The sequence below is a fragment of the Salvelinus fontinalis genome, unplaced genomic scaffold (assembly GCF_029448725.1).
Source record: "Salvelinus fontinalis isolate EN_2023a unplaced genomic scaffold, ASM2944872v1 scaffold_0979, whole genome shotgun sequence".
In the NCBI taxonomy this organism is placed as follows: domain Eukaryota; kingdom Metazoa; phylum Chordata; class Actinopteri; order Salmoniformes; family Salmonidae; genus Salvelinus; species Salvelinus fontinalis.
The window spans coordinates 24,557-43,746 of NW_026601188.1; the positions used below are offsets into that span (position 1 = coordinate 24,557).

General features: G+C 40.8%; 2 protein-coding genes across 6 annotated transcripts; one reads left to right on the forward strand and one right to left on the reverse strand.

The window, feature by feature from the left end:
- Window positions 1-9,627, forward strand: LOC129847963 (zinc finger protein with KRAB and SCAN domains 3-like). Of its 5 annotated transcripts, XM_055915544.1 has the most exons (8): window positions 592-1,877; window positions 2,090-2,888; window positions 3,004-3,075; window positions 3,451-6,049; window positions 6,494-6,799; window positions 8,498-8,537; window positions 8,874-8,953; window positions 9,088-9,627. In XM_055915544.1, the coding sequence occupies exons 4-7, from the start codon at window positions 5,653-5,655 to the stop codon at window positions 8,920-8,922; spliced, it is 792 nt and encodes a 263-aa protein (XP_055771519.1). In that variant the 5' UTR covers window positions 592-1,877; window positions 2,090-2,888; window positions 3,004-3,075; window positions 3,451-5,652; the 3' UTR covers window positions 8,923-8,953; window positions 9,088-9,627. The 5 variants fall into 5 exon arrangements, with proteins under 5 accessions (XP_055771517.1, XP_055771519.1, XP_055771520.1 ...); XM_055915542.1 differs by lacking the exons at window positions 8,874-8,953; window positions 9,088-9,627 and adding an exon at window positions 1-585 and having other exon boundaries at window positions 1,709-1,877; window positions 8,498-8,863; XM_055915545.1 differs by lacking the exons at window positions 8,874-8,953; window positions 9,088-9,627 and adding an exon at window positions 8,649-8,863.
- A 3,307-nt stretch (window positions 9,628-12,934) lies between these two features.
- LOC129847966 (zinc finger protein 180-like) lies at window positions 12,935-14,129 on the reverse strand (the record flags this gene model as incomplete). Its single annotated transcript, XM_055915548.1, has 1 exon — window positions 12,935-14,129. A coding segment is annotated over one exon (744 nt), but the record flags the coding sequence as incomplete, so codon positions are not given.
- Between the last annotated feature and the right edge of the window lie 5,061 nt (window positions 14,130-19,190).

A 19,190-nucleotide genomic window follows, 5' to 3' on the forward strand; every position in this document is an offset into this window, starting at 1 on the left:
CCAGTGTGACGTATAATCTAGTGGACGGGACGCTCCTTCAACAACAACAGCTAGTCAGACACCTCGGTAGCTTTCTAGCAAACATAGCTACAACATTCACCCTCTTTACACTCTTTTGGTGTATATTAGTCGCTGTGTATTAAACACACTTCTGTTGTCTGTACTTGTTGGCCCATTTAATTATATATTTACGTTATTTGTCAGCTAATTGGTTGCTAAGTTAGCTTAGAACTAAGCTAGTCGCTAATGCTAGCTAGCGAACATCCCCGATCATGAGTTCACTAAGCTACTCTCCTCCTGCTACAGAAGAGGAGGTCTGCTGGACGGAGAAAGAAGCTTTCGTGAAAGAGGAGGACGAAGAGGAGGCTGTTACAATACAAAAACAAGTAGAGAGTGAGGCTGTTACGGTGAAAGAAGAAGAGAAAGACGTTACAGTGAAAGGAGAGGAAGACGCGTTCAGAGTGAAAGAAGAGGAGGATGTTACAGTAAAAGAAGAGGAAGATGCAGTTTTTGGAGTGAAAGAGGAGGAGGAAATGACTGTCACATTGGAGGAAGAAGAGGAGGTTGGAGATCTGTTTAACACCAGTAAGTACCGTCTCTGCAGTCGTTGAACCAATATGCAGTAAAGGGGTTCTACACTTTAATGTTGTTCTGTAGAAATGGCTGAAGCTACACTGTAACGTGTAGAACATCAAGAGTGGACCATCAACAAAACGTTAACAATTGATCAAACGCATCTAATGACAATGCCTGAAATACTGTAGTCCTCAATATCTCCTATTAGATTAGCCCAATATGTAGTCTTAAAGGGGCAATCAGCAGTTGTTACATCCATTTTGGGACTTAAACATTAATGATATGTACCCATTGTTTCTTGAAGAATTCACTTATAAATGCCTCATGAGCTTAGTTCAACTGTTGTACCCCATCAGAACCCAAAATATGAGCTTTTTTTTACTCCAATGTTTGTCAGTAAATATAAACAAACACTGTATATCCTCAAAACATGGTTAAAACTAGAATGCTGATATCATGGATGGTTGCATTTCTCCAGCCCCATCCCTCAGCTTTTTACTGAAACAGGCAGGGAGTACGCTTTGTTATTGTTTCTACTGCTGATTGCTGTCCCCGTTACTCCTCAAGGTCCAAGGACTGTATGTTATTTTCAGGGGTAGACTGGCTCTGGCAGCTAAAATAGTCAAATATTCCATCTAAATGTGAATCGATTCTCAACGGGCAGGGAGTACGCTTTGTTATTGTTTCTACTCCTGATTCTCTGCCCCCGTTACTCCTCAAAATAATTTCACATAATACTTTCATATCACATAACAATTATTTCACACAATACTTTCATATCACATCAAAATAATTTCACATAATACTTTATCACATCTAAATAGGTAACCAGTCTGTATAGATAGATAGCTAAGTGAATTAAATATCACCAGCTACCTAACTTCATATTAGCTATCTTGATGTATTTATCACTGTAAAAAACTAACTCCAAATGCATTTGTAGGTAGCTAGCTACCAGCCATGGAGGAGGGTGAAAGGATAGCAGCCCCAACTGTCAGTGAGAGAGGAGGCTATTCTGGATAGGGCATGTACTTTTGTGTAGTTCCTGTCCCTAGAAGTGAGGACGGAGATAATAGTAACATAATATTCAGTGTGGTGTAATTTGACTATAATGAAGTGTGTTTCTTGTGAGGTTTTCTGTCCTCAGATAAAGAGCTCTATGAAAGCCAGTCTACATATGAAGAGGTCCCAATGAAGAGCAGTGGTTCTCAGTCCTGGGGACTCAAAGAGGCACATTGTTGTTTTTGTCTCAGCACTGCACAGCTGATTCAAATGCTCAACTCATCATCAAGCTTCAAGTGGTATTTATGTATTCATTTGTGATGTCATCCTTGATATGATCCTGTTATTGTCACATGCTACACATGTACATATGTGTGTCCATGCATCTATCAATCCAATGTTATCATGATTTGTTATCAGGGATATTATACTTTAGTAATCCACAATGACCTGGTGATGTAACAGTTACATTGTCTTGGTTATAACTACATTGTCTTCCATATTCCTACAGATACCTTGTAACTGGAGATTCCTTCAAAACGATTGCCTACAGTTACCGTGTAGGACACTGCAAGGTTGGGTGACCAGGGTCATCTGGGACTGCCTCCTGGAGGAATTCAGATGTGTGAAGGCTACCTGTGTCCTGCGTAACTTCATGAGGATGGACACGCGGACCAGGAGGGGATCTGCAGCTCGCCGCCGTGTCCCAGAGGAGGAGTCTGCTTCTCTGCAGGATGTTTCAAGGATGGGGTCCAAAAACGCAGCAAGAGAGGCAATCCGTGTGCAGGAGATCTTCACCTCCTACTTCTTCAAAGAGGGTGCTGTTCCCTGGCAACACCATAGACTACACTATGCACTTTTAAGAGCCATTCACATTGCAATACGTGTATTATTCCATTTACTTAGCTATGTCAATTGCAGTTATTCAATTCACAGTTTCTCTCCCTTTGATTTCTACTTCTTAGGTGAGGGTGCTGTTTAGGTAAGGGTTTGATATCTGTGCAAAAACAAAACAGGCTATTTTAAATCACCCATATTGAAGAAATGTAGAACAATTAGACACCCTATAACCCACACCTACACACTCATGTATCAATCTGATTGATGGATTGTGTTGTGCAGTAAGCAGGCTCAGGTGTATAACTGTGGCTCCTTCCACCTTCAAAGAATAGGCAAGAGGGCCAACCATAGAGAATAGTAAGACACTTCATTATTTCTATAACTATGCTATAATTGTTTGTCCTCTTGTGTCCGTTCATGTTTTTCAGCATAAAGTACTCTGCAGCCACTTAGTGTGGTGTGGACACCAGGTGAGGCCACACACAGATTCCTGTTGAACACTGTCACTTTAACTACCTTATTTTATCAATAACAGTCTCTCTCCTTCACTTCATCCCTCTCTCCCCTTCTCCCTAAATCCTCTAGGTTATATCAGCTGTGTCGGTGAACCCCTCCTGCATCTGGACTGGCTACATAGAGGGCACAGCATGATCAGAGGTGAGAGGTCACTTGGTCAGGTCAACAGGAAGTATTATTAAAGAAATGCTTTACATTGAAATACAGATTGAAGCAGTAGTCCCAGAGTTAATGATCCCAGGTCAGTTTATATTATACAGGAAGTAGTATTAAAGAGATGCTTTACATTGAAATACAGACAGATGCAGTAGTCCCAGAGTTAATGATCCAAGGTCAGTTTTGCATTTCACCTCCTGATTGATGACTAACAATGTTAGAATAAAAAATAAAAACACAAGGCTTACATTTACATTTAAGTCATTTAGCAGACGCTCTTATCCAGAGCGACTTACAAGTACATACATTCATACTTTTTTTTTGTACTGGTCTCTCTCTCCATCTGTCTCTCGTCTGCAGATATGTTTTGATGTGAGAGGATGCCAACCCCTAGTCCCATCATCGCCACCTCACCCTCTTTTAAGATCACCTTTGGGCCAACTAGAGACACTGTTATGTAATTGTGATGAACTGAGAGAATATTTATGTAGCACTGTGATTCGTTAATCATGTGCTGCCTTCCCTGCTCCTATGTGCTTACCTCTTTCCCTTTCTGTCTTTTACACCTCTCTCTCCACCTCCTCTTTCTTCCTCTGTTTTTATAATGCACAACAGATGTGCATTGAAGTACAGATTGAACTTGTATTTATAACACTTGGATAATGAGCTTTTCAATAAAGCGTTTCACATTCTCTACTGGTTGAAATGAAGTGTAATGTGATGAAATACTCCACCTATCCTGTGTTTATCAGATCAATGCAGATGAAGGGCATTAGATGTTGAGATGAACCGGTGTTGGAGTATTTACATGATGCATAGGAAGTGTAGTGTACTGTTTTTTAACATTATGTTTCTGTATATATGAATTAACTAGTTAAATCCTGTTTCTAGTCTATTAGTTACAATGTGTAACCATTGATGTCCCAGGACCAAGATTGATAAACACTGTTGAAGTGTATAATTGTAATACAAACATGCAGACACAGTGTCATTCAAAGACTGGAATTTGATACTCCTGGTATTGGATATGACTGAATAATCATCTCAAAGACATTCATACCTAAACTGCACCTTTATTTGCCAAGGTAGAGTACATGATCAGTGAATATATTAAATGTACAGGCTACAATGTGGGGATCTCATGCATGGTAATAACTACATGTATACAATAACGACTTGCATTCTTGGCACAACATGATATTATATTCTACTCAATCCATAGGCTTCATTAATGTCATTCAGGCTGTTTTGAAGTTGATACAACTGGCTATGATAGCTGAGGTTCATAGCTAGGTTCTGAACTAATATGTATACCAAACGTTTGGGTCCATACACAGATCGTCTAGATAGCTAGCTACACATCCATGGGTATACAGGGATTTTAATAATCCACTGCACAATAAGCAAGAACACAGCTAGCTATGTTATTTCATATATCTGCATGGTAAATATCAGCAAGGCAAGCTTACAGAATTGTACATTCAATTTGCAGTAAATTCTTCAGCTAGCTAGATTCTATACATCCACTGTTTCCCAAAACGACAGCCTGGTTTGCTGGTTGTTTCAGGAGTCCCTAAAACAACCAGAATTACAATTTTGTACTCATGTCACAACACCCATAAAGCTAGCTGGCTAATGTTAGCTAGTCAGCTAGCTGGCTAAATCACGATTTTCGTAAATGAACTATGATTAAAAAAAATGCATAATCGTTTGTCTCTACATGAACAAACATTCCTGTCAACTGTACATGTTTTTTGCATGATTAGTTATGACGTTATAATCCCTTACATTTGCTTCCATCCTAGTATTTCTGTCCGCCATCTTTGATGCAGTTCAGTTCTGTGCAGGGGTACCCCTCTCTTCTGGTATTTCTGTCCGCCATCTTTGATTCAGTTCTGTGTAGGCGTACCCCTCTCTCCTAGTATTTCTGTCCACCATCTTTGATCCAGTTCAGTTCTGTGTAGTGGTACCCCTCTCTCGAAGTATTTCTTTCAGGGATCTTTGCTGAAGAAAGTCTAACAGTCACTAGTGAAGCAGCAGCCTCCCCCGGCCCTAGTGCCGGCCCGGTAAGAAGTTTAAGATGCGATGAAACGGTTGACAAAAAAAAGAAATCACAGAAAAAATATATTGACTGATATTGATTTATTTAGGGGGGGGGGGGGCTAATTAACATTTTAGTTCTAGTGACGTCCCTGACTCCTATCCTTTAACTTTTTGTCTGAAAATAAAATATACGTTTTTCTTAACTGCGTTACCCACTCCAGTCAGCAGATGGCGGTCTGCGACTTTAAGGCAATGCTGCTACTGTGACGTATAATCTAGTGGACGGAACGCTTCTTTCAACAGCAGCAACAGACAGTCAGCAACCTCGGTAGCTTGCTAGCCAAAATAGCCGATCCAATAAAGCTCTTCAGACGCTTTAGTGTATATTAGCCACTGTGTTTTAAACCCTCGTCTGTCGTCTAGTTAGTTGTCGATTTAATTTCATATTTACGGTGTTGTAGTTATTAGTCAGTTAGCGGGCTGGTTAAGTTAGCATTAGCCTAGCTAACATCCCCGACCATGCGGTCACTAAGCTACTCTCCTAAAGAAGAGGAGATCTGCTGGACGAAGAAAGAGGTTATGTGGCTAAACATTGTCGTGAAAGAGGAGGAAGAGGATGTCAAAATACAAAAACAGGTAGATGGTGAGGCTGTTACAGTGAAAGAAGAGAAAGACGTTTCAGTGAAAGAAGAGGAAGATGCGTTCAGAGTGAAAGAGGAGGAGGATGTTATAGTGAAAGAGGAGGAGAAAGAGGAAGATTCTGTTTTTGGAGTGAAAGAGGAGGAGGGGGAGATGACTGTCACATTGGAGGAAGGGGAGGATGAAGATGAGGAAACTGGATATCTGGGCTCGGTTTCCCAAAGGCATGTTAAGGCATACAATGGCTCTAACGATGAACGGGCCCTGATTAACACTAGTAAGTACTGTCTTAAAAACAAAGGCACAAACTCTGCAGTTGTTGAACTGATGTGTGCTTTTATAGGGGACATATGCAATTGCTACATCCTTATTGTGAGTTTTTGCAATTCTTCAGGAAATGGGCGTGGCTTTAACGTTTTCAGATTTGAAGAAAATGGGGGAAAATATGGTGCCGAAGTCCAACGAGAGAGCGGATACAAATGAACTGCTTTAAATAATCATGACAAATGTTGAGCAATGTAATGAAGTAATGATTTTTCAAATAAGTTACCTTACACGTTATATGACTATTGTTGTTCACTTGACAATCTAAAGACAAATGTCAAATAATGAACATTCATTACAGAAGTCATTGTTTGTACATCATGGCTACACATCACCTTTTACAGTGGATTTCTGCTGTTGTGGGCCTTACCATCTGTCTGACTTGTTGTTCACACAGGAGAGAGACGTGACTATCGTGGATCCTATGGGGAGCCTCAACAACCTCATGATGCTGAGGAGGCAGAGAAGAGTCTCTCCACATCGAAACACCAGCAGAGAACCACAGGGAAGAAATCTCATTGCTGCTCTGACTGTGGGAAAGGTTGCACATCTTCATCAGAACTTAAAATACACCAGAGAACACACACAGGAGAGAAACCTTATAGCTGTGATCAATGTGGGATGAGTTTTACTACATCAAGCCATCTGATTCGACACCAGAGATCACACACAGGAGAGAAACCTCATAGCTGTGATCAATGTGGTAAGAGATACTCTGATAAAAGATCTCTGATCAAACATCAGAAAATACATACATGAAGAAGTTGTTTCATGATATCAATGAAATAATGTCACAATGTAGAATGTTTTAACATTGTAGTAGGAGTATTTTAATGATGTTCTACCTTGTACTTTGCCCTGTTCAATTGATTGCAGTATGATATGTATATTAGCCTCAGGGGGAAATCCAGGCTCTGAATTGAAAGAGTATTATTTAACAAAAAGTGACTAACAAAAAAAGAGCTGTGTTACACTTACTGCGTTGGTGACCCACTTTAATCAAAATGCAGCACTTCAAAATGTAGCTAGCTGTTTTCTACAAGTTGAAAAAGCTGCTTGTTTAAAACAATACATGTAAGATGATAATTGTTGCAGATGTTTGTGTATATACACACATGAAAGCAGTATAATAAATTGATCTATAATCAATTTTATTAACAATCTGACAAAACTCCAGTATTTCTTGACAACATTCAAGTGCTAATTGTCTTTAGTCCACTACTGAAGAAGCATGACTCAAATCACCTCATATTTCAAACATTCAGCCTGACAAAATATACATCTTTTATTTATTTACAAGGACAATACTATCCCATTTTGGAAACGTTACATGGACAATACTATCCCATTTTGGAAACGTTACATGGACAATACTATCCCATTTTGGAAACGTTACATGGACAATACTATCCCAGTTTGGAAACGTTACATGGACAATACTGTCCCATTTTGGAAACGTTACATGGACAATACTGTCCCATTTTGGAAACGTTACATGTACAATACTATCCCATTTTGGTAACGTTACATGGACAATACTATCCCATTTTGGAAACGTTACATGGACAATACTATCCCATTTTGGTAACGTTACATGGACAATACTATCCCATTTTGGAAACGTTACATGGACAATACTATCCCATTTTGGAAACGGTACATGTACAATACTGTCCCATTTTGGAAACGTTACATGGACAATACTATCCCATTTTGGAAACGGTACATGTACAATACTGTCCCATTTTGGAAACGTTGCATGTACAATACTGTCCCATTTTGGAAACGTTACATGGACAATACTATCCCATTTTGGAAACGTTACATGGACAATACTATCCCATTTTGGAAACGGTACATGGACAATACTATCCCATTTAGGAAACGTTACATGGACAATACTATCCCAGTTTGGAAACGTTGCATGGACAATACCGTCCCATTTTGGAGACGTTACATGTCCACCCCCTTTTGGAGGGAAATTAATATCTTAGATGGTAGCTGTAGATGGGATTCAAATGCATAATGGTATTAATACAGTGTCTAGACTACCTCTTTTGTATAAAGGCCCTTCAGAATCCAAACACAGTATTGCCACGCAGCAAAATGTTGCGTATAATCTTTCAAGTCAGCCTGATAAAATATTGAACAATTTGTGTACAAAGATATCTTGAAATGTGATATTAGGCCTGTATGGCAGTACTGTTACTGTATGGCAGTACTGTTACTGTATGGCAGTACTGTATTGGCTAGTGCTTTCTCCAATATGTTCTTCTATTTTACTTTCAATTGTATGTCGATGCCATTTATCTTTCAATATTTATTTAATATATATATATATGTTTTAATGCTTGTAAGACTATTCTTTGACACATTTTCTCTTCCTTTGAAATTCTTATAGGACAGAACATGGACACAATGCAATTGGGATCAAGAAGAAGGTACAGATCTGTTGTAGGACAGCTGCATTTGAAGTGTACATTTAACCTACATAGCAGTCAATACAAACTGACATCTATTAGCATACAAATGTGTGCAAATGATCTTTTCAGATCTTCTCAGAAATGAATCAAGTCCATGGAATGGATATAGACAAAAAGATAATTCAAGGACTATCAGAGGTAGAGAGGCAAGGCAGGGGTGAGGACATCATCCTGCTATTTTGACAGTCCCTGAAGGACAATACAGAAGAGGGATTTGCTCTTATTCCTTCCCTTTCTCTAATGTATTTTCATAAAATTAGCAAGTGTAGTAAGATCGTTTCTTTACTTTACTAGGACTCGAGAGCACAGCAGTGATTCTGCTCTTGCCCAACCTCTTCAATGAGGACCCGAGTGGCCTTTATGTCCGTGACAAGGTATGCCTATGCACCAATCATCTGTTTCTTCATAAACATAGGTGTGCATGCTGATATAAAACTACAGCTGAACATTTGTTATGTTCTTTGTTTATTGTATGTGTATTAATCTTTTCTTACTTTTGTTGACACAGATTTCACCGCTCCTCACTCCTTTACTGCACATCGGCGGAAATCCATTTCACCATGAGAGTGAAATCCCGCTGGCCTTTGATGGGGAGAACATCCACGCCCTCGAGGACGTCCCCATGGGACATGGGGCTCTGCTAGGGCTGTATTTTAAAATTTATGTTCTAAAGTTACTGTGTTCTGGGGATAAGAGAAGTTGGGGTGAAGTTACCAGGGCCGGTCATAAAGATGGCAAACTTCCTAACATAACTAAGTGGATACGATATACACACTAAAGCTGAAAAATCTGTATTTAGCATCAAGTCTACAATATTGTTAGTTTACCTATGATTTATTTTTAATGTATGTTGTTTTTATTGTACATCATTATTTTAGATTTTTTAAATGTCATGAAAAGCACTATACAAAGTAAATGTATTATTTATTATGGTCTGACATGTCTGCAGAAATGTTGCAATTTTGTCATGTGTTTTTTTTTTGTAAATTGTTTTGTAAATATTAATTCACATTTGTGGCGTCACTAAATAAACAATTAATTATTTAAATCAATATTGTTATTATTATTCCCCCCCCCCCAAAAAAAATAGAATGGAGGGTGGACAGGGATTTTTTTTTTATTAAAATATGTTTTTGTAATGCAGGGAGGGTGGACAGGGAGTTCAAAAATGAACCCCAAAAGATTATTTGAGGAACCATTATAAGGGGTTCTTCAAATAACTTATAGGGGTTTCCCACAAAAGGTTCTTCAAATAACTTTTAGGGGTTCCCCCCCAGTTTCAATTTGAAGAACCCCTACTTTTTATAGTGTATATTGATGAAAGTCACCTTGTCCGAGAGACATTTACATAGTTATACACAGCCCAATTTGGGATGACTATTTTGGGGCGAAATAGCGGCCACAACAGACAGACCTGATATGGCCCATAATTCAACGTCCTTGGACGTCACGTGCTGACTGGGTATGACCAAAGTTATTCTGTTTAGCTGCACTTTGTAGTACATTTTTACACTATAATAAATGTTTCTGATGCCGCATCGCCCGTTTTCAAAGGGAGCCGTTGGTTTTTAGAGGCAGTCGCTTTTTGTCTGAAAGTATTTTCTCAACTGCGATACCAACTCCAGTCAGCAGATGGCGATGTGCGTCTTTCAGGTGAATCTGCCACTGTGACGTATAATCTAGTGGACGGGACACTTCTTCAACATCAACAGCTAGTCAGCCACCTTGGTTCACTAACTTTATGGAAAAAGGTTTATTCAATAAATCTAGCAACTCCTCCCATACTGGGAAAATACAGGAATACACACTCAGAGCCTCCTGACTGGGCCCTGTTTACACCTCCACACAGGAATACACACTCAGAGCCTCCTGACTGGGCCCTGTTTACACCTCCACACAGGAATACACACTCAGAGCCTCCTGACTGGGCCCTGTTTACACCTCCACACAGGAATACACACTCAGAGCCTCCTGACTGGGCCCTGTTTACACCTCCACACAGGAATACACACTCAGAGCCTCCTGACTGGGCCCTGTTTACACCTCCAAGGTGCCTCCCTCACACAGGAATACACACTACGAGGCTTTTCTAAAAACTACATTTTGCGTGTTTCGCTCACCTCTTTTTTAAAACTAGGTTTGAGATGTGGTATCCACTCGGCTCGCTGCCTCTCAGATCAAAGGTGGGTCCATCTGCTCCATTCCCAAAGTGTGGTCTCACAGAGATCCCAAGTTTGAGGGATCCCTGGTGCCCCATTTACCCAGGTCGTCAGGATCGGTCACCAAGTGAAGATTAACATCCCCATCGCCAAATGTGGTTTATTTCTTTAATATCATTCATATCAAATGAGGAAACAAACTTATCACACAAGTCAGAGTTTAATGTAAATATTTATTCACTTATTAATAAGGGAGCAGGTCAACACAACGCGAATCAATTGAGTGCTCTACGATAACGATGGCTGGTCAACAAATCACCCCCAGATGATTTGTTGAGAGCCACGATACAAAAGTACAAAGGTCTTTACAGCCAAGATAAACCCCTTTCAACCTACATGACCAACAACAGATGCATAGAACAGGTCACAAGGTTAAGATTTGTATGAAAGATACTAATAATTCTCAGCAGACAGTATCTGCTGTAAAAACAGTACTCTTTGTGTAGAGACCAGGGTCTGGCCCTGGGGTCGTCTCTCCCTGGTACCATATAGAACAGAAACATTAACTCATAATCTGGAATGCGGTCTCTTTAGGTTTTATCACCCAAAAGACATTGTAAATCTCCTGTCAGTGTTATCTCCCAGAGGCCCATCCTCAGTAGAACACAGACACAATAGTTCTAAGAACCCTCTATTCTGTTGCATAAAACAACCATTTGATCCAATAAAAGTATTATAACATAATGTTGCAGTTTTGCTCTGAGTGTCCACTGAAAGTTGACTAGTAACAACAACTGGGACATAAAAGACACCCACCATGAGACCCACTAAATCTGCCCAAGATGAGGCAAACAAAAGAAAAACCCACAACTAACTTAAAGACAGGACGCAAACCAAAAAGGTGGAGCAACTAAAGGTGTTGACTCTCCACATCTATCAAGACAACTGGAGCACTGGGCCAGACACTCTTAAATAGAACCTGGACCAGCTCAGGTGAAACACCTTCCCACTAACGAGATGGACAAGCCAAAGCCTGTAACACCTTCCCCCTTTAGACAACAAATACATCCTATATTTTTTTTTGGACATGTTTGCTCACCACCAACAGAAAACTTCCATTTCACATAATCAACTACAATACTTCTACAATATAAACATGGTGTCTACTGGCTGTCAACAATAAACAAGAAAAAACACATATTTCTAAATAATAATAATAATAAATATAATAATAATAATAATCGTGTTATTTTTTTAATTATTCTTCTTTCAATAGAATCCTAAAACTCACTAGCTTCTAGAACTCTCGTCTTCCTAAAACTCACTAGCTTCTAGAACTCTCGTCTTCCTAAAACTCACTAGCTTCTAGAACTCTCGTCTTCCTAAAACTCACTAGCTTCTAGAACTCTCATCTTCCTAAAACTCACTAGCTTCTAGAACTCTCGTCTTCCTAAAACTCACTAGCTTCTAGAACTCTCATCTTCCTAAAACTCACTAGCTTCTAGAACTCTCGTCTTCCTAAAACTCACTAGCTTCTAGAACTCTCGTCTTCCTAAAACTCACTAGCTTCTAGAACTCTCGTCTTCCTAAAACTCACTAGCTTCTAGAACTCTGGTCCCCTTGAAACGAGCCCAAACAGTTGTCTCCAAACTCATCTCCAATACGGAAAAACGTGCAGTCAAAATAAATTGTGATCCATGGCAACGCACTGTCTCAACGCAAAACTTGTTGACTGCCCACCCTTGAGACAATCAGCAACCAACTCCTGCAATATCCGTAGTAACTTTCCACCTTACTTCTCTCTCTCTTTCAGGGTTCACTCGATAGGCATGTTGTTGGATCGGGGCCCAGTCCCCAATGTCATGCATTTGGTTTGGCACATCTGAGAATTAATCCTGATATTCTAAAAGCAGAGCAACATTGTCAATATAATTGTACCCCAAAAATGGTCAGCTGGTTGCATAAATAATTATTACATGAATTGTAAATATGAAATATAAAAACCAAATGTACACCCCTTTGTTAATATGTATTGGCAATAATTAACTTAATGATGAGGCATGGAATAATAAAACATGTATCTTTTGTCAGGCTGAATGTTTGAAATATGAGGTGATTTGAGTCGTGCTTCTTCAGTAGTGGAATAAAGACAATTAGCATTTGAATGTTGTCAAGAAATACTGGAGTGATGTCAGATTGTTAATGAAATTGATTATAGACCAATTTATTATTATTCATGTGTGTGTATACACAAACATCTGCAACAATTATCATATTACATGTATTTTTTTAAACAAGCAGCTTTTCAACTTGTAGAAAACAGCTAGCTACATTTTGAAGTGCTGCATTTTGATTAAAGTGGGTCACCAACGCAGTAAATGTAACACAGCTGTTTTTTAGTTTGTCACTTTTTGTTAAATAATACTCTTTCAACTCAGAGCCTGGATTTTCCCCTGAGGCTAATATCCATATCATGCTGCGATCAATTAAACAGGGTAAACGATAAGGATAAGGTAGAACATCATTAAAATACTCCTTCTACAATGTTAAAACATTCTATATTGTGACATCATTAAAATAGTCATACTACAATGTTAAAACATTCTACATTGTGACATCATTTCATTGATATCATGAAACAACTTCTTCATGTATGTATTTTCTGATGTTTGATCAGACACCTTTTATTAGAGTATCTCTTGTCACATTGATTACAGCTATGAGGTTTCTCTCCTGTATGTGTTCTCTGGTGTCGAATCAGATGACTTGATGTAGTAAAACTCATCCCACATTGATCACAGCTATAAGGTTTCTCTCCTGTGTGTGTTCTCTGGTGTGAAGTCAGCTGGCTAGATGTAGGAAAACTCTTCTCACAATGATTACAACTATAAGATTTATCTCCTGTGTGTGTTCTCTGGTGTATAGTCAGAGAGCTTGATGTAGAAAAACTCATCCCACATTGATCACAGCTAAAAGGTTTCTCTCCTGTGTGTGTTCTCTGGTGTGGAGTCAGATGGCTAGATGTAGTAAAACTCTTCCCACATTGATTACAGCTATAAGGTTTCTCTCCTGTGTGTGTTCTCTGGTGCACTGTCAGAGAGCCAGATGTAGTAAAACTCTTCCCACATTGATCACAGCTATAAGATTTCTCTCCTGTGTGTGTTCTCTGGTGTTTAGTCACAGAGCTAGATGTAGTAAAACTCTTCCCACATTGGTCACAGATATAAGGCTTCTCTCCTGTGTGTGTTCTCTGGTGTACATTCAGAGCGCCAGATGTATTAAAACTCTTCCCACAATGATTACAACTATAAGGTTTCTCTCCGGTGTGTGTTCTCTGGTGCACTGTCAGAGAGCCAGATGTAGTAAAACTCTTCACACATTGATCAATCAATCAATCAATTTTATTTTATATAGCCCTTCGTACATCAGATAATATCTCGAAGTGCTGTACAGAAACCCAGCCTAAAACCCCAAACAGCTAGAATGCAGGTGTAGAAGCACGGTGGCTAGGAAAAACTCCCTAGAAAGGCCAAAACCTAGGAAGAAACCTAGAGAGGAACCAGGCTATGAGGGGTGGCCAGTCCTCTTCTGGCTGTGCCGGGTGGAGATTATAACAGAACTATGCCAAGATGTTCAAAAATGTTCATAAGTGACAAGCATGGTCAAATAATAATCATGAATAATTTTCAGTTGGCTTTTCATAGCTGATCATTAAGAGTTGAAAAACAACAGGTCTGGGACAGGTGGCGGTTCCATAACCGCAGGCAGAACAGCTGAAACTGGAATAGCAGCAAGGCCAGGCGGACTGGGGACAGCAAGGAGTCACCACGGGCGGCAGTCCCGATGCATGGTCCTAGGGCCCAGGTCCTCCGAGAGAAAGAAAGAGAGAAGGAGAAAATTAGAGAGAGCCAAGATTTTCAAAATGTTCATAAATGACAAGCATGGTCAAATAATAATCAGGAATAAATCTCAGTTGGCTTTTCATAGCCGATCATTAAGAGTTGAAAACAGCAGGTCTGGGACAGGTAGGGGTTCCATAACCGCAGGCAGAAGAGTTGAAACTGGAATAGCAGCAAGGCCAGGCGGACTGGGGGCAGCAAGGAGTCACCACGGCCGGTAGTCCCGACGTATGGTCCTAGGGCTCAGGTCCTCCGAGAGAAAGAGAGGAGAAAATTAGAGAGAGCCAAGATTTTCAAAATGTTCATAAATGACAAGCATGGTCAAATAATAATCAGGAATAAATCTCAGTTGGCTTTTCATAGCCGATCATTAAGAGTTGAAAACAGCAGGTCTGGGACAGGTAGGGGTTTCGTAACCGCAGGCAGAAACAGTTGAAACTGGAATAACAGCAAGGCCGTGCGGACTGGGGACAGCAAGGTGTCAGCATGCCCGGTAGTCCTGACGTATGGTCCTAGGGCTCAGGTTCTCAGAGAGAAAGAGAGAACGAGAGAATTAGAGAGAGCATACTTAAATTCACACAGGACACTGGATAAGACAGGAGAAGTATTCCAGGTATAACCAACAGACCCTAGCCCCCCGACACATAAACTACTGCAGCATAAATACTGGAGGCTGAGACAGGAGCGGTCAGGAGACACTGTGGCCCCATCCGAAGAAACCCCCGGACAGGGCCAAACAGGAAGGATATAACCCCACCCACTCTGCCAAAGCACAGCCCCCACATCACTAGAGGGATATCCTCAACCACCAACTTACAATCCTGAGACAAGGCCGAGTATAGCCCACAAAGGTCTCCATCACAGCACAACCAAGGGGGGGGCGCCAACCCAGACAGGAAGTTCACGTCAGTAACTCAACCCACTCAAGTGACGCACCCCTCCTAGGGACGGCATGAAAGAGCACCAGCAAGCCAGTGACTCAGCCCCAGTAACAGGGTTAGAGGCAGAGAATCCCAGTGGAGAGAGGGGAACCGGCCCTGGAGAGACAGCAAGGGCGGTTCGTTGCTCCAGAGCCTTTCCGTTCACCTTCACACTCCTGGGCCAGACTACACTCAATCATATGACCTACTGAAGAGATAAGTCTTCAGTAAAGACTTAAAGGTTGAGACTGAGTCTGCGTCTCTCACATGGGTAGGCAGACTGTTCCATAAAAATGGAGATCTATAGGAGAAAGCCCTGCCTCCAGCTGTTTGCTTAGAAATTTTAGGGACAATTAGGAGGCCTGCGTCTTGTGACCGTAGCGTACGTGTAGGTATGTACGGCAGGACCAACTCGGAAAGATAGGTAGGAGCAAGCCCATGTAATGCTTTAAAGGTTAACAGTAAAACCTTGAAATCAGCCCTTGCCTTAACGGGAAGCCAGTGTAGGGAAGCTAGCACTGGAGTAATATGATCAAATTTCTTGGTTCTAGTCAGGATTCTAGCAGCCGTATTTAGCACTAACTGAAGTTTATTTAGTGCTTTATCCGGGTAGCCGGAAAGTAGAGCATTGCAGTAGTCTAACCTAGAAGTAACAAATGCATGGATTAATTTTTCTGCATCATTTTTGGACAGAAAATTTCTGATTTTTGCAATGTTACGTAGATGGAAAAAAGCTGTCCTTGAAACAGTCTTGATATGTTCGTCAAAAGAGAGATCAGGGTCAAGAGTAACGCCGAGGTCCTTCACAGTTTTATTTGAGACGACTTTACAACCATCAAGATGAATTGTCAGATTTAACAGAAGATCTCTTTGTTTCTTGGGACCTAGAACAAGCATCTCTGTTTTGTCCGAGTTTAAAAGTAGAAAGTTTTCAGCCATCCACTTCCTTATGTCTGAAACACAGGCTTCTAGCGAGGGCAATTTTGGGGCTTCACCATGTTTCATTGAAATGTACAGCTGTGTGTCATCCGCATAGCAGTGAAAGTTAACATTATGTTTTCGAATAACATCCCCAAGAGGTAAAATATATAGTGAAAACAATAGTGGTCCTAAAACGGAACCTTGAGGAACACCGAAATGTACAGTTGATTTGTCAGAGGACAGACCATTCACAGAGACAAACTGATATCTTTCCGACAGGTAAGATCTAAACCAGGCCAGAACTTGTCCGTGTAGACCAATTTGGGTTTCCAGTCTCTCCAAAAGAATGTGGTGATCGATGGTGTCAAAGGCAGCACTAAGGTCTAGTAGCACGAGGACAGATGCAGAGCCTCGGTCTGACGCCATTAAAAGGTCATTTACCACCTTCACAAGTGCAGTCTCAGTGCTATGATGGGGTCTAAAACCAGACTGAAGCATTTCGTATACATTGTTTGTCTTCAGAAAGGCAGTGAGTTGCTGCGCAACAGCTTTTTCTAAAATTTTTGAGAGGAATGGAAGATTCGATATAGGCCGATAGTTTTTTATATTTTCCGGGTCAAGGTTTGGCTTTTTCAAGAGAGGCTTTATCACTGCCACTTTTAGTGAGTTTGGTACACATCCGGTGGATAGAGAGCTGTTTATTATGTTCAACATAGGAGGGCCAAGCACAGGAAGCAGCTCCTTCAGCAGTTTAGTAGGAATAGGATCCAGTATGCAGCTTGAAGGTTTAGAGGCCATGATTATTTTCATCATTGTGTCAAGAGATATAGTACTAAAACACTTAAGTGTCTCTCCCGATCCCAGGCCCTCGCAGAGCTGTGCAGATCCAGGACAGCTAAGCCCTGGAGGAATACGCAGATTCAAAGAGGAGTCCGTAATTTGCTTTCTAATGGTCATGATCTTTTCCTCAAAGAAGTTCATGAATTTATTACTGCTGAAGTGAAAGCCATCCTCTCTTGGGGAATGCTGCTTTTTAGTTAGCTTTGCAACAGTATCAAAAAGAAATTTTGGATTGTTCTTATTTTCCTCGATTAAGTTGGAAAAGTAGGATGATCGAGCAGCAGTGAGGGCTCTTCGGTACTGCACGGTACTGTCTTTCCAAGCTAGTCGGAAGACTTCCAGTTTTGTGTGGCGCCATTTCCGTTCCAATTTCCTGGAAGCTTGCTTCAAAGCTCGGGTATTTTCTGTATACCAGGGAGCTAGTTTCTTATGACAAATGTTTTTCGTTTTTAGGGGTGCAACTGCATCTAGGGTATTGCGCAAGGTTAAATTGAGTTCCTCAGTTAAGTGGTTAACTGATTTTTGTCCTCTGACGTCCTTGGGTAGGCAGAAGGAGTCTGGAAGGGCATCAAGGAATTTTTGTGTTGTCTGAGAATTTATAGCACGACTTTTGATGCTCCTTGGTTGGGGTCTGAGCAGATTATTTGTTGCGATTGCAAACGTAATAAAATGGTGGTCCGATAGTCCAGGATTATGTGGAAAAACATTAAGATCTACAACATTTATTCCATGGGACAAAACTAGGTCCAGAGTATGACTGTGGCAGTGAGTAGGTCCAGAGACATGTTGGACAAAACCCACTGAGTCGATGATGGCTCCGAAAGACTTTTGGAGTGGGTCTGTGGACTTCTCCATGTGAATATTAAAATCACCAAAAATTAGAATATGATCTGCTATGACTACAAGGTCTGATAGGAATTCAGGAAACTCAGAGAGGAACGCTGTATATGGCCCAGGAGGCCTGTAAACAGTAGCTATAAAAAGTGATTGAGTAGGCTGCATAGATTTCATGACTAGAAGCTCAAAAGACGAAAACGCCATTTTTTTTTTTGTAAATTGAAATTTGCTATTGTAGATGTTAGCAACACCTCCGCCTTTGCGGGATGCACGGGGGATATGGTCACTAGTGTAACCAGGAGGTGAGGCCTCATTTAACACAGTAAATTCATCAGGCTTAAGCCATGTTTCAGTCAGGCCAATCACATCAAGATTATGATCAGTGATTAGTTCATTGACTATGACTGCCTTTGAAGTGAGGGATCTAACATTAAGTAACCCTATTTTGAGATGTGAGGTATCACGATCTCTTTCAATAATGGCAGGAATGGAGGAGGTCTTTATCCTAATAAGATTGCTAAGGCGAACACCGCCATGTTTAGTTTTGCCCAACCTAGGTCGAGGCACAGACACAGTCTCAATGGGTATGGCTGAGCTGACTACACTGACTGTGCTATTGGCAGACTCCACTAAGCTGGCAGGTTGGCTAACAGCCTGCTGCCTGGCCTGCACCCTATTTCATTGTGGGGCTAAAGGAGTTAGAGCCCTATCTATGTTGGTAGATAAGATGAGAGCACCCCTCCAGGTAGGATGGAGTCCGTCACTCCTTAGCAGGTCAGGCTTGGTCCTGTTTGTGGGTGAGTCCCAGAAAGAGGGCCAATTATCTACAAATTCTATCTTTTGGGAGGGGCAGAAAACAGTTTTCAACCAGCGATTGAGTGCTGAGACTCTGCTGTAGAGCTCGTCACTCCCCCTAACTGGGAGGGGGCCAGAGACAATTACTCGATGCCGACACATCTTTCTAGCTGATTTACACGCTGAAGCTATGTTGCACTTGGTGACCTCTGACTGTTTCATCCTAACATCGTTGGTGCC